This window comes from Oryctolagus cuniculus, chromosome 5 (assembly GCF_051225735.1).
Source record: "Oryctolagus cuniculus isolate XC-2025 breed Fujian yellow rabbit chromosome 5, ASM5122573v1, whole genome shotgun sequence".
Taxonomy (NCBI): domain Eukaryota; kingdom Metazoa; phylum Chordata; class Mammalia; order Lagomorpha; family Leporidae; genus Oryctolagus; species Oryctolagus cuniculus.
Genome location: NC_142871.1, coordinates 43,822,698 through 43,836,405, shown reverse-complemented (window position 1 = coordinate 43,836,405; position 13,708 = coordinate 43,822,698). Strand labels below are relative to the sequence as shown.

Here is a 13,708-nt window from a genome sequence, read left to right as displayed (position 1 = left end):
GAAAACACCGCTGATAAGTCACTGTTCAGGAGCTTTGAGTGCAGTGAAGAGACAGGCAAATAGAAAAATGATGACCTTAGAGAAAATTGCCCTCCCTCTCCTATGCATAGACACTGTGTGTTTTATTTCTTTTCTTCTTACAGTTTTATTTTACATCTCATGGACTTCTACTTCATACTTCTAACTTGTGTCAAAGTAAAAATAGGAAGTTATTGGTATACTGTGAAATTTGTTGATGAGGGAGCCCAGAAATTAATTGAATTTAATAAGACTTTGCTTTTGTTATATTAAGAATTGAGAATGTTTTTATTTTCTTACAAAGTACATGTGGATGAAACTATTACCTTTTCATTTACTCCTATTGTGGCTAGATTAATGTTGTCTATCAAAATTATTAATTCTGCTTTGTATATTGAACCTTTTCTATTACTCTGTTTGATTACTCTAGGCTGGAAGCCAGGATACCCTAAACTCTATAGCATTGAAGTTTAACATCACTCCCAACAAATTAGTGGAACTGAATAAACTTTTCACACACACTATTGTTCCAGGCCAGGTAATTAATTGCTTGTTGAATATGACTTTTTCCCATTTTTAATGCCTGACTATGGGTGTCATGGAATTATCATGTGATAAGTAGATTGGCTTAATCTCTTCTCCTTTAGATTGAAGAATTCTGAAAGTGAGATGAGCACCCTGAAATGATTGACATAGTTTATTATCAATATTGTTAGTGAGTGTAGTAGGTGTTTCCTAGGGCATCAAAGAAAGTTCTAAATTAATGTCATGTTTTCCCTCTGTCCAACAACAGACATTCTTGGAATATTTAATTCAGAATTGCAAGTTTCTTTTTTGTTTGTTTGTTTGTTTTGACAGGCAGAGTGGACAGTGAGAGAGAGAGGGACAGAGAGAAAGGTCTTCCTTTTGCTGTTGGTTCACCCTCCAATGGCCGCCACAGCTGGCGCACTGCGGCCGAAGCACCATGCTGATCTTAAGGCAGGAGCCAGGTGCTTCTCCTGGTCTCCCATGGGGTGCAGGGCCCAAGCACTTGGGCCATCCTCCACTGCACTCATGGGCCACAGCAGAGAGCTGGCCTGGAAGAGGGGCAACCGGGACAGAATCCGGCGCCCCGACTGGGACTAGAACCCGGTGTGTCGGCGCCGCTAGGTGGAGGATTAGCCTATTGAGCCACGGCGCCGGCCAGCAAGTTTCAATTTAGTCTTCTCCTATGGGGTCCAGTATTACCATCATTTTATTTTAAAGTAGGTAGAATTTTTGTCCTTTTTTTCTCAATTTGATATCATGAAAAGAGCCATCAACAAAAGACCACCATTTTTCCCCCAAGATTTTAATTGTAATTGTTAAACTGGGTGAAATTGACAAATTGAATAATTTTGCTACTCCAATCTAGTTAACTTATTTTGAATACCTTCTACATAATGAGATGTTATTAAAATTATATCTATGCAATAAATTTAAATAGTTAAGTCATTAAAAAATAGAACTTAGCTGAGACCAGGTATCCAGTCCCATCCATTAAGTGCTTCATTACCATGAGCAAATGTTGGTTTCCTTGTTGATTTACTAATGCATCTGACATTTCATTCTTCCAGGATAGATATTGCTACTTTTTATAAAAAGTAAAATAAAATAATAAAAAAGGTTTTTTAAAGGCAGAGTGACAGAGACAGAAGGAGAGATACAAAGAAAGAGATCGCTCATCCATTGGTTCACTTCCCAGATGGCCACATCGGTTTGGACTCAGGCAGGCAAAAGTCAGGAGCCTGGAACTCTATTTGGGTCTCCCATATGAGTGGCAGGGACCCAAGAACTTCAGCCATCTTCTGCTGTTCCCAGGCACATTAGTAGGGACAGGAAGTGGAGCAGCCATGACTTAAACCAGCGCTCTGTATGGGACCCAACATTGCAGGTGGCAGCATAACCCACTGTGCCACCATGCCAACCCGATACTGCTACTTTTCAGCACAGTTTTCTTTAGGCAATGATGACATTGTTCTTTGCATTTCTTTAAAGGGCAGCACATAAAGCCAACAGGCTCACATGTTAGCCAGTTTATATTTTAGTGTTTCTGATATTTATGTTCTTGTCAAAAGGAGAAGTTAGGATACTGCTAGTACCAGGTAATTGGGCGGGAGTGGAGGGGGGAGAGACAGAATTTTCAAAAATTAACTAGCTTTTATCTCTTAAGAAAGCAAACAGATCTTGCTCTCTTTCATTGTTGGTGTTATTTTATAATCTGGCATATTGCTGTACAGTGTATAACTAAGGGAATAGGCTTGTATTTGCTTTCTTTTTTTTTAAATTTTATTGTTTATTTGAAAGTCAGAATTACAGAGAGGTAGAGACAGAGAGAGAGACAGGGGTCTTCCATTTGCTGAGTCACTCCTCAGATGGCCGCAGTAACCAGAGCAGCGCTGATCCAAAGTCAGGAGGGAGCTTCTTCTGGGTCTCCCACATGGGTGCAGGGGCCCAAGGAATCGGACCATCTTCTACTGCTTTCCCAGGCCACAGCAGAGAGCTGGATCAGAAGAGGAGCAGCTGGACCAGAACCAGCACTCATATGGGATGCTAGCACTTCAGGCAGAGGCATTACCAACTATGCTACAACGCCTGCCCCTGTATTTGCTTTCTTTTTCCTTTTATTTATTTGTTTGTTTGTTTATTTGACAGAGTTACATAGAGAAGGAGAGGCAGAGAGAGAGAGAAATAGACAGAGAGAGGTCTTCCATCTGCTGATTCACTCCCTAGTTGGCCGCAATGGCCGGAGCTGTGCCGATCCAAAGCCAGGAGCCAGGAGCTTCCTCCAGGTCTCCCACGTGGGTGCAGGGGCCCAAGGACTTGGGCCATCTTCCACTGCTTTCCCAGGCCACCGCAGGGAGCTGGATTGGAAGTGGAGCAGCCAGGACTCAAACCAGGGCTCACATGGGATGCTGGCAGTGCAGGCAGCGACTTCACCTGTCATGCCACAGAACCACCCCCTGTATTTGCTTCCAAGTGACTATCAGTACAGGAACCTATAAAAAAAATTTTGAGTAATTCCTTATACTGTGTTCATAAGTGATCATTACCATATTAAGGACAAGTGGCCAATAACAGTATAAGAACTGTTTGTGTGTACTGCAATGGTAAAAAATTCTCAAAATGGAAACCTCAAAACTTTTTTCCATTTGGCCTTGAATTTATCTTTGTGACCTGGGCAAGTCACTTCCTTTTTTTGGGTGTCAGTTTCCTAATCTGAGAAGCTAGGGGTTGGGCTATATTAACTCATGTTCCTTCCAGTCTTTTATTATGTCCAGTTACAGAACTAAGCAGATACATGCTGTTTGTTGTCCCAGGACAGCTGTATTTGTGCTTTCTACTGACAAAGATAAGGAATCAGAAAGAGTGAAATAGACTCAGGGGCTTTAAAGCTATAGATGACCTTTTCACTTTTAAAGATTGTCCAGTTCTCTGTCTTGGTGCCCGGAGGGGTAAGGTATCCTTCTCATCTCAGCAGATCCGATAAACCAAAATTCGTTTGATCTCCTCTGGTTCCAGGAAATTTGAGACTCACTCTTCAAGAGACTGGTTTGATGATTACCTTGAGGTAGAAAGAAAACTGGTCTAGCTGGGTCCGTGGCCACCTGTGAGAGTAATTTTTAGAGGTTACCTGGAAGCTTACTGAACTAAGATGATGCCCTAGGCTTGTTGCTTCAAAAGACAAAAGCCAAGATGAGCAAAATATGAAAAAACAAAATGGAGGCATAAAATGTTTTTTAGATTAGGCTGTGAGTTCTGATACTTAAATAAAATTTGAAGATGTGTACAAAAGTGTACTTTTGCAAGTAGTTTGTCTTGAGCACTCAGATGTTACCCTGTAGATGGATATATATTTTAGGATGTTTTAATTTTTATGGGATATCTTGGTTTACCTATGCTTAAAAGTTGTTTTCTAGACTACTGAAGCTTTGTTTTATGGGGGAAAAAAACAACACTTCAGCATCTCAAATTCCCATTTGTCGATGTGTTAGAGCAAACTTCCATGTTGAGATGGCACATAGTCACTTGGGAAGTCAAAGCTTCCCAGCCTTCTAATGCCACTTCTATCTGCAACTGATTAAGCATATGAGTAGCCCCTGATTCAACATTTAGAATGGGTCAGGCAATAGAATCCCAGTAAGTTGCTGATACCTTTTAAGAGTTCAGATGCAAAAATAAATTAATAAATAAATTAATTAATTCATGGTGAGTTACTTGTGAGAAATGCCATCCATTTATTCTTCTAGTTTAGCAATGGAAGATGAATTAAGAGAACTGTGTATGCAGACCACACAACTTTAGTCCTTTGTAAACTGCTCTTATAGAATTCTGAGCTTTGCCTTTGCTGTTGAAGATGTTGTAAAAAAAAGTCCTCCAGAACCAGTTGTTAATATTTATTGTTAGTGCACCATTGAGGACAATTAGTTGAGTCTAGAAAATTACATTTTATGAGATTCCATAGGAGAATACTTGCATTCCTGAGAAAAAGATTTTTATCTTGCAGAAATTGGATTCTTCTAACTAATGATGTCTATCTTTGCATTGATTATGTAGAAAGTAATTTTATGTCCTACGGCTCAATGAACATTTCATAATTTTGGAGCATATGTTTTCAGAAGCGGTCAGTCCCTATCATATTTCTTTGACTTTGATTTTTCCCACTTGTATGTATCTTTTGTTGCTACCTCAAAATTTTCTGGATTGAACTGAAGCTTAAATAAAGTTAAAACAGAAATATTTCCCAAAGACACTGAATCATACTATTGATCAATGATAAATTGTTTTATGACTAGCTCTGGTTTCTGTTTTATAACAATACAGGTTATCATTTTAAGATTATAAATATTTTGTAGAAGGAAGTTACTTTGTACAAGTTGTTGGCTGCTTTTTATTTGTAATTTTAGATAACCCAGACACTGATGAAACAAAGTATTGGGATTACTATGTTGATCTGACCTTGTAAGGGTTGTCATGTAAGGATCTTACTACTCTAGCACTCGGGGCCTGCTGGGAGGGAGCAAGCCCGGCTTTGTTCCATTTCTGCCTGACACAGGTATAATATTTAGAAGCACACCTTGCTTCTCTGTCCTCTGTTCCCTTGTACTATTAGTGTGCTTCCCTAGAAAGCTCTTCCCACATTCCCATCCACTTCCCACTTACTCTTCAAGGCTTCACGTGGCCTGCCCAGAATACCCACTTACCTTACTCTCTCCTTTCTTGAACACCTGCAGTGTCTACAGGTGTGTTCCATACCTTTCATAACGTACATTTGTATTGCTAAGTATCATATCAGGGTGTGGGGAGCAACTCGGACTAGACTAAGTTACTGGAATTAAGACTTATTCTATGCATCTGCTCTCCCACAATATGGCGCTGGGAGAGGAGTAAACAGCTTCTACACAGCTGCCTCCAGTTCAACCAATAAACTGTAGGACCTGCTCCTGATTGGAGGAGAGCAGCGTACTCAGCGTGTGGGTAGCAGAGTTGGGATTGGCGGAAGAGGACTATAATGGAGGAGAGAGACAACATGCACCAGGAACATCTATCTGAAGGAACACCTGTGTAGCCCCCGAGAGAGCCGGCCGGCAGTGTGCCGCTCCCCCGCGGAAGTGGGGAAAGTGGCTAGGGGGAACCGCCCTTCCACGGAGGTGGAAGTGACGGTAGCCAACCCGGGAAGAACCAGCAGCAAACCCGGGGAGGGCCGAGCAGACGAAAGAACAACACAGGGTCCTGTGTCGTTCCTCCACGAAGACGGGGAGCGACATCAGGGATTTCTCTATGACAGTTAGTGTTATGGGTTCCATGAAAGCCAGTTCGACTTGGTCATGCACCGAGCAGGTTGCTGTGCAGAGTGCGTAGTGCTCTAAACTCTGGCTAGTGGTTTGTTGATTCTTGGTGCTCATCCAGCTCTTCTGTTGCATTCTCAGGTCCTTTTTGTGCCAGATGCCAACTTTCCTTCCAGTACCTTAAGACTATCGTCATCCAGTCCCGGTGCTACTGTCTCTCCTTCATCATCTGATGCAGAATATGACAAACTGCCTGTATGTATGTTATTCACTTCACACACTGACATTCATTGTATCAAAAAGATTTATTTGTGAGTTAAGGAATTCAACATGTTTTTTGCAAGATTGTATCTGAAATTCCCCCCAAAGGGACTAATTTGTCAATTAGTGGAGACAGTGCATCCTCTTGCAAGAGAAACCACTTTAAATTTAAGGTCTCCAGGAATAAATGCATGACTTGATTGAAAGTATGACATTGAACTCCCAGTGAAATGGATGGATTATTTGTATTCTTCCTTTCTCTAGAGAATGTGAATCAGGAGGCTAATGTGAATTCTTTCCTTTAGGTTATATTCTTACCTTTTTTTTTTTTTAAGATTTTTATTTATTTGAGAGGCAGAGTTACAGTGAGAGGGAGAAACAGAGAGAAAGGTCTTCAGTCCACTGTTTCACTCCCTAAATGGCCATAATGGGCAGAGCTGGGCCAATCTGAAGCCAGGAGCCAGGAGCTGCTCCCAGGTCCCCCACGCAGGGGTGCAAGCCAATCCGACTCCTGGAGCCAGGAGCTTCCTCCAGGTCTCCCATGTGGGTACAGGGGCTCAAGCAGTTTGGCCATCTCCTGTTGCTTTCCCAGGCCATAGCAGAGAGCTGGATCAGAAGAGGAGCAGCCGGGACTCGATCTGGCACCCATATGGGATACCGGTGCTGCAGGCTGGGGCTTTAACCTGCAGCGCCACAGCACCAGCTTCAGATTTTTTTTTTTTCAAGTTAATATACTATACTTGGTATGCTCGCAGAGAACCTTTATGGCTTGATTTATACATGTAACTTGCTTTGAAAAAATATTTTTATTTGATTTTGGACATTTTTGCTTTCATGAGGATGCTGACTTGGCAAGAAGGGCCTTAAAACCCATTGAAAGAGTTTTGTCATCTACTTCTGAAGAAGATGAACCAGGCGTTGTGAAATTCCTCAAAATGAATTGTCGATACTTCACAGACGGAAAGGTATATGGCGACGCGTGTTTCCTTTTCTTGAAATCTGTGGAAAACTAAACAGAGTTACAAATTACTGGAAGGGAGTTTATACTAAAATATCTTACCCAAAGTTTCAGTTAAGGGTTTGTCAAGAATCCATTTACTTGCCTTTGATGCGTACCTGGCATCTTACTTATCGAGGGAATTGTCATCTTTGAGCAGAAGTGTGATTCTGTGTGACCGTGAACTTGTAGTTTAATCTTTCAGTTCTTGGTGTGCACGTGTTAGACAGTATAATGTATGTTTAACAGCAATGATGCAGTCAGACTCACTGAACTTAAACTCCAATGGTGCCATGCACTGGCTCTGACACCATGGGCAAGGAAGGTCTTTACATCTCTTTCCTAAGCCTTCAGTTTCTACATGTTTAAAATAGGAACAGTAATAAAGTTTAACTGTCATAAGGTCTTGTCATTAAAAGACATAATTCATGTAAAGAGCTTACCACATAATGTGCAAAATAGTGAGTTCTCGAGTTGTGTTTGCTGCTAGCAATGCTAATGTTAAAATTAGTGTCTACTACATCCTCTTGGCATTTTGGCTGTTGAGTTTTTTAAAGATGGATTAATTTATTTGAAAGGTGGAGTTGGAGGGAGAGAGAGAGAGAGAAAGAGAGAGAAATTGATTGATTGATTGATTCTTCCATCCACTGGTTCACTCCCTAAATGGCTGCAAAGGCCAGGATTGGGCCAGGCGGAAGCCAGAAGCTGGGAAGTTCTTCTGGATCTCCCATGTGGATGCATGGGCCCAAGTACCTTCTGCTGCTTTCCCAGGCACATTAGCAAGAGGACTGGATCAGAAGTAGAGCAACCGGGACTGGAACCAGCACTCATACGGGATGCCAGCATTGATGGCTTAACCCACCGTTCCACAAGGGTGGCTCCCATTAGTTCTATCTATCTATCTATCTATCTATCTATCTATCTATCTATCTCTTTTTACAAAGAACAAATCCACATTTTATTGAGCCTCCAAAGAAGGGGATGTATTACTAGCCTGTTCTCACAGTAGAGACTTCCTATCAGCTTTCAGATAATAGGAAAAGTGTTATTGATGTGCAATTATAAGTTTATAAAATAAGAATAAGTAGTGCTTGCACAGAGGTAATTGTTATGCATTAAAAGTACCAAAATACATTATTTTTCTAAAGGAAGCCATTTGTATCCTGCTGTCTCCCTGGTAGCTAATACCCCCGTGGCCACTGAAGTCTGTAATGTAATCTACCCAAGCTGCAGACTTCACAGATCCCAGCAGTCTCCCGCTTTTTTTTTTTTTTTTTTTTTAGAAGAGAAGCAAGGTTTATTTGACAGGTAGAGTTATAGACAGTGAGAGGTAGAGACAGAGAGAGAGGTCTTCCTTCCGTTGGTTCACCCCCCAAATGGCTGCTATGGTCGGAACTGTGCCAATCCGAAACAAGGAACCAGGTGCTTCTTCCCAGTCAAGCACTTGGGCCATCCTCCACTGCCCTCCCGGGCCACTGCAGAGAGCTGGACTGGAAGAGGAGCAGCCAGGACTAGAACTGGTGCCCACATGGGATGCCGGTGCTGCAGATCGAGGATTAGCCAAGTGAGCTACGGCACCGGCCCCATGCTTTTTGCTTTTAGTTCTTATGCTCAGCTGCACTCACTTTGGCTGCAAAAGGTCATATTCAAATATATTTGAAACATGGTTGCAACTAGAAACCATTATACTTACTGAAATAAGCCAGTCCCAAAAGGACACATATAATATGTTCTTCCTGATCTGTGATAACTAATTGAGCACCTAAAAGATAATCTATAGAAGCGAAATTGACACTTTGAGATACAATGATTTTGAACAACCCTTGTCTTGACTGTTGAGGAACAGATTTTTATACAATTTATTGAACTCTTTACTTAATATATGTGTATAAAGTTAATTGAAAATAGATCTTAGTTAAAAATAAGAATGGGAGTAGGAGAGGGAGAAGAAGGGTGGGAGTGGGGGTGGGAGGGCAGATAGGGTGGGAAGAATCACTATGTTTCTAAAGTTGTATTCATGAAATGCATGAAGTTTGTATACCTTAAATTAAAGGTTTCTAAGTAAAAAAAATTGCAAATGTAAAAAAAAATATATATGTTGAATGTTGCTGCCTGTGGGCTTTCTCAATACTTTAGAGAAAAATATTGGGATTATTCTCTGGCACTGTGACTCTGAGTCGGCTGCTCCCTGAGCACAGCACAATGCCAGGTACTTGTTGGCCATGTGGTGAGGATTCGCTGAGTGAGCTATGAAGCACTCATTTTGCAGACCAAGAACTGGGGAATCTGAGGCAGGCACGTGGGCACCAGGACCACAGTGCAGCCATGCTGCTGTAGCGGCCATGATGAAGCAGGCTGGGCTGACTGCCACGTGAGGCATGTCCATTTGCGCTGCCTCAGCACCCATCGCGGCATTTTTGCAGCCTGTCTTTCTAGCCCTCATCGTGGAGATGTGGTTGTCACATAGGATGCTGAGGTTCACAATCTCTTGGAATGGCACCAGGAGTTAAAGCTGTGGCTTTGGTTGCTGGAAGCATTTCTGCCTGACGTGAACCTGTCCTGTTCCTCTCTCCTACAGGGAGTGGTCGGAGGCGTCATGATTGTCACTCCTAACAACATCATGTTTGACCCTCACAAGTCCGATCCCTTGGTTATTGAGAACGGGTGTGAGGAGTATGGCCTCATCTGCCCCATGGAAGAGGTCGTCTCCATTGCCCTCTACAATGACATTTCCCACATGAAGATCAAAGATGCGCTGCCATCGTAAGCCACTTCCTTTGTTTGCTAGTACAGGCGGGTGGGGGGAGTCAGGTGCAGTCAAAAAGTGAGGCTATTTGCAAGGCTGAGAGTTTGTGCAGAGGTGAATTTGAAGGTGGGATATTTGGACACTAAAAAAATAAAACCAGAAAAATTAGAAGTAGAAACAGTGCCGTCTATGATACGGGAAGAGTTCAATATATAAAGGCTAAAGGACAACAGCAAAAAGCCAGCATTTAAAAATATTTGGCTTGTTTTTCCAAAAAGCAGTGCATGTTTGGGGTTTTTTTAAATATTTTTTTGGACAGGCAGAATGGACAATGAGAGAGAGAGGGACAGAGACAAAGGTCTTCCTTTGCCGTTGGTTCACCCTCCAATGGCCGCCACGGCCGGTGCGCTGCGGCCGGCACACCATGCTGATCCGAAGGCAGGAGCCAGGTGCTTCTCCTGGTCTCCCATGGGGTGCAGGGCCCAAGGACCTGGGCCATCCTCCACTGCACTCCCGGGCCACAGCAGAGAGCTGGCCTGGAAGAGGGGCAACAGGGACAGAATCCGGTGCCGCGACCAGGACTAGAACCTGGTGTGCCGGCGCCACAGGCAGAGGATTAGCCTAGTGGGCCATTTTTTTTTTTTTTTTTTTTTAAGATTTATTCATTTAAAAGACTGAGAGGGAGAGAGATCCTGCATCCAGTGGCTTGCTCCCCAGGGCCACAACAGTGGGTCTGGGCCAGACCAAAGCCAGGAGCCTGCAACTCCACCCTGGGCTCCCGCTTGGGTGGCAGGGCCCCAAGTACTCGGGCCATCTTCCGTCACCTTTCCAGGTGCATTAAATAGCTGGGTTTGAAACGGAGCAGGCTGGACTCAAACTAGCACTCCAATATGGGATTCAGGTGTGGTAAGCAGGGGTTTCAACCTGCTGCACCAAAATGCCAGCCCACAATGCATGTTCTGAATGAGTTTATGAAGGAAATGAAGTTTCTTGGAAAGAACGTTGGTCAGATGACCAGGAAGTGAGTGAATTGTCTTCTTTTTGGGAGAGCTGTGTTCCTCTTCATCTAAACACCGGAAGAAGCCATCTTCCTAATGCAGAAAGAGAGGTTTTGGGGACATTGTGGTAGCTCCCCCCAACACTGTAACTAGACTGCCTTACGTAGTGTTTGCTTTTTTTTAATCTGAATTATAGATGAATAATCCCTTAGTCCTGATTACTTTGCTGTATGGTACTGTATGGTATTTTTTATTTATTTATTTGACAAGCAGAGTGGACAGAGAGAGAGAGAGAAAGGTCTTCCTTTGCCGTTGGTTCACCCTCCAATGGCCGCCGTGGCCAGCACACTGCGGCCAGCACACCACGCTGATCCAAAGGCAGGAGCCAGGTGCTAATCCTGGTCTCCCATGGGGTGCAGGGCCCAAGCACTTGGGCCATCCTCCACTGCACTCCCTGGCCACAGCAGAGAGCTGGCCTGGAAGAGGGGCCACCGGGACAGAATCCGGCGCCCCGACCGGGACTAGAACCCGGTGTGCCAGCACCGCAGGCGGAGGATTAGCCTATTGAGCCGTGGCGCCGGCCCTGAGTTTATTATTTTAAGAAGAGTGGGAAGCTGCCTCTCCATGAAGAAAGAGTTAAGAAAGCTGAGGGCGTTGACTTCCAGGGACAACCTGATTTCAACTGTCACATAGCCACTGTGTCTGTTCTCTAAAAAAGCCCTCAGTAGGAATCCTAGGAACCCCTCAGTGATAGGAAGGTAGAAGCAAGGCAGGAGGTTCTCACAGTGCAAAAGGGAGCCAGCCCTTGTGACTCATGGAAAAAGAAGGAGAGCTAGCCGGGGAACAAACCTAGACACAGTGTCCCCAGTGGTTTGTGACAGCAGGCTCCCTGGACTCTACCTAACCCCAAGCCATGGAAGCTTGCACAGGAACGGGAGCACTGGGCTAGGGTCTGAGTTCTGCTACCAGGAAGTGTTGACATGAGAGCTTTAGGAGGTGGCAGCAGGTCAGGCAGTACTGTGTGATGAGAGGACCAGAGCCACACTGCCTGGCTTTCCCTTACTCCGCCTCTTAGGGCCCTGTGTCCTGCATGAGCTCCTCAGTACTGTACCTTTATTTCCTGTTCTGTAAATGGAGCTAACAGCGTTGTTCAGCTGGTAGCACTGTGGTAAGAACTAAGCACGTTTATATCCCCAAACTCTTGGAAAACAGCCTGATACTTGCTAAAGTGTAGCCTGTTATATTTGAACTTTCAGTGCAAAGCTGAAGCTCTGTTCATTGCTCTGTGCAAATCTTGTTATCCATGTGATGGAGGCATCTACTGCATCTTAATACACGCCTCTTCATGCCAATGATATGGAGACAGGGGGTGCCCTTAAGGAGCCTGCATTCTGTTGGGTGCCACAGACATGTGGACACAGTCGTAGTTGCAAGGCCCTGTGGATGCAGCAGTGCACACAGCATTCCATGAGGACTCAGTTGAGGAAATGAGGGAATGAGGGACTCTTAGAGGAGGAGCAGGCAAGGCAGTGAAAGAGTTGGTTCAGGAAAGCAGGTGCGAATATTGAGTTCTCTGCAACAAGAAGGAAGAAGATGAGGTTTTTTAAGGTATAATTACGTTTGGAAATGGATGGCCAAACAGACTTTTTTTTATCAGTTGCTGGCTTCCAATGGATTAGTACTTTGCACATCTTCAGCTTGGGTTATTAAGTTTTCGGCTTCATAATAGAAAGGGAGGGTGCATCTTTACAGAATGATTTCTCTCAATGTGAGATTATGTTAGTGATCCAGAACACTGGCAGAAAAAGAAAAGAATTAAGAATTTGCTCCTAATTTATTGAAATTATTTTGGGATTATACATTGATTTCTGTTTTGGATGCAGGTTTATATAGGATTTTTAGTCTGATGAGCAATGTGTGTACAAAATAGCAAAACTGAATGTATGAGTGAAATCAGGATGAAATGAATTTTTTGTTGTCTTCAGAATTCCATCAAATGTTCAATTGCTTAAAATGTCTATGTGACTGAAAGTTTAATGGTAAAACAATAAGTGCAAATTATTTAGGTGCAATGTACAAATCATTTTTTAAAGTGCAAAGGTATTTTTTTTTGCACCAAGGTAAGTACCTTTTAATTCCACTTCTCCATGAACTTTCTGAAACACCCTTACTTGTATAGACACACATATGTATGTATATATTTCAATTGTGTTGACCTGAACTATGATAAATATAACAAAGCCACACAGCAAAGTCTAGGGGATCAGTAAGAGCGGGGCTCCAAACCTGAAGATCTGGTGTAGTCGCTTTCCACACCTGACAGGTGACGCCCATAGGTCAAGCCCCTTCATCTCCCTGGGCCTCTACTTTCTCTCCTGTGAAATGGGAAGGTTGAGACTTCAACTTTGGATCTCTGATCTCCACCAGGAAAAGACATGACTCTGTTTGCCCATGTACTCAACCCTAAGTGCAGGGCCAATGATGCCACCCGCTGGGCATGAACAAATCTGCTGAGACATTGAGAAGAGCCTGTCAACAGGGCCCAGCTGGGGTCTGATCTCATAGTTCACCAGCTGTGCACCCCTGGCCATGTGGCTTAGCCAGTGCAAAGGTATTTTAATGTTCATGGAAAAATGGAATTAAAATTTTATCTTAGTGGCAAAAACTTTTGAAATCCACATGTGGTTTTTCTTCATAGTACACATTTCCTTGATTTTAAGGATCCCTCATATGCATAAGTTTCAAATTTTTTGTACCAAAATAAACTGATGTTTACATTATGCTAACTACAAACTTCTTGAAAGACTTTGGGGGGGTGTGTGTGTGTGTGTGCACATATGTGTGTGTGTTTTAACTCCAGCTGCTACTGAGAGTAGGAAGG

The 13,708-nt window shown here is 43.3% G+C and overlaps 1 protein-coding gene across 8 annotated transcripts in view; it reads left to right on the top strand.

The window, feature by feature from the left end:
* The window catches only part of NCOA7 (nuclear receptor coactivator 7), a 162,484-nt gene that overhangs the window by 96,431 nt on the left and 52,345 nt on the right, over positions 1-13,708 (top strand). For all 8 annotated transcript variants that reach the window (XM_070073629.2, XM_008263471.5, XM_008263473.5 and 5 more), the window contains exons 5-8: positions 449-556; positions 5,967-6,080; positions 6,926-7,051; positions 9,662-9,846. In XM_070073629.2, the coding sequence (XP_069929730.2) occupies positions 449-556; positions 5,967-6,080; positions 6,926-7,051; positions 9,662-9,846 (533 nt within the window). The remainder of the gene's footprint in view (positions 1-448; positions 557-5,966; positions 6,081-6,925; positions 7,052-9,661; positions 9,847-13,708) is intronic.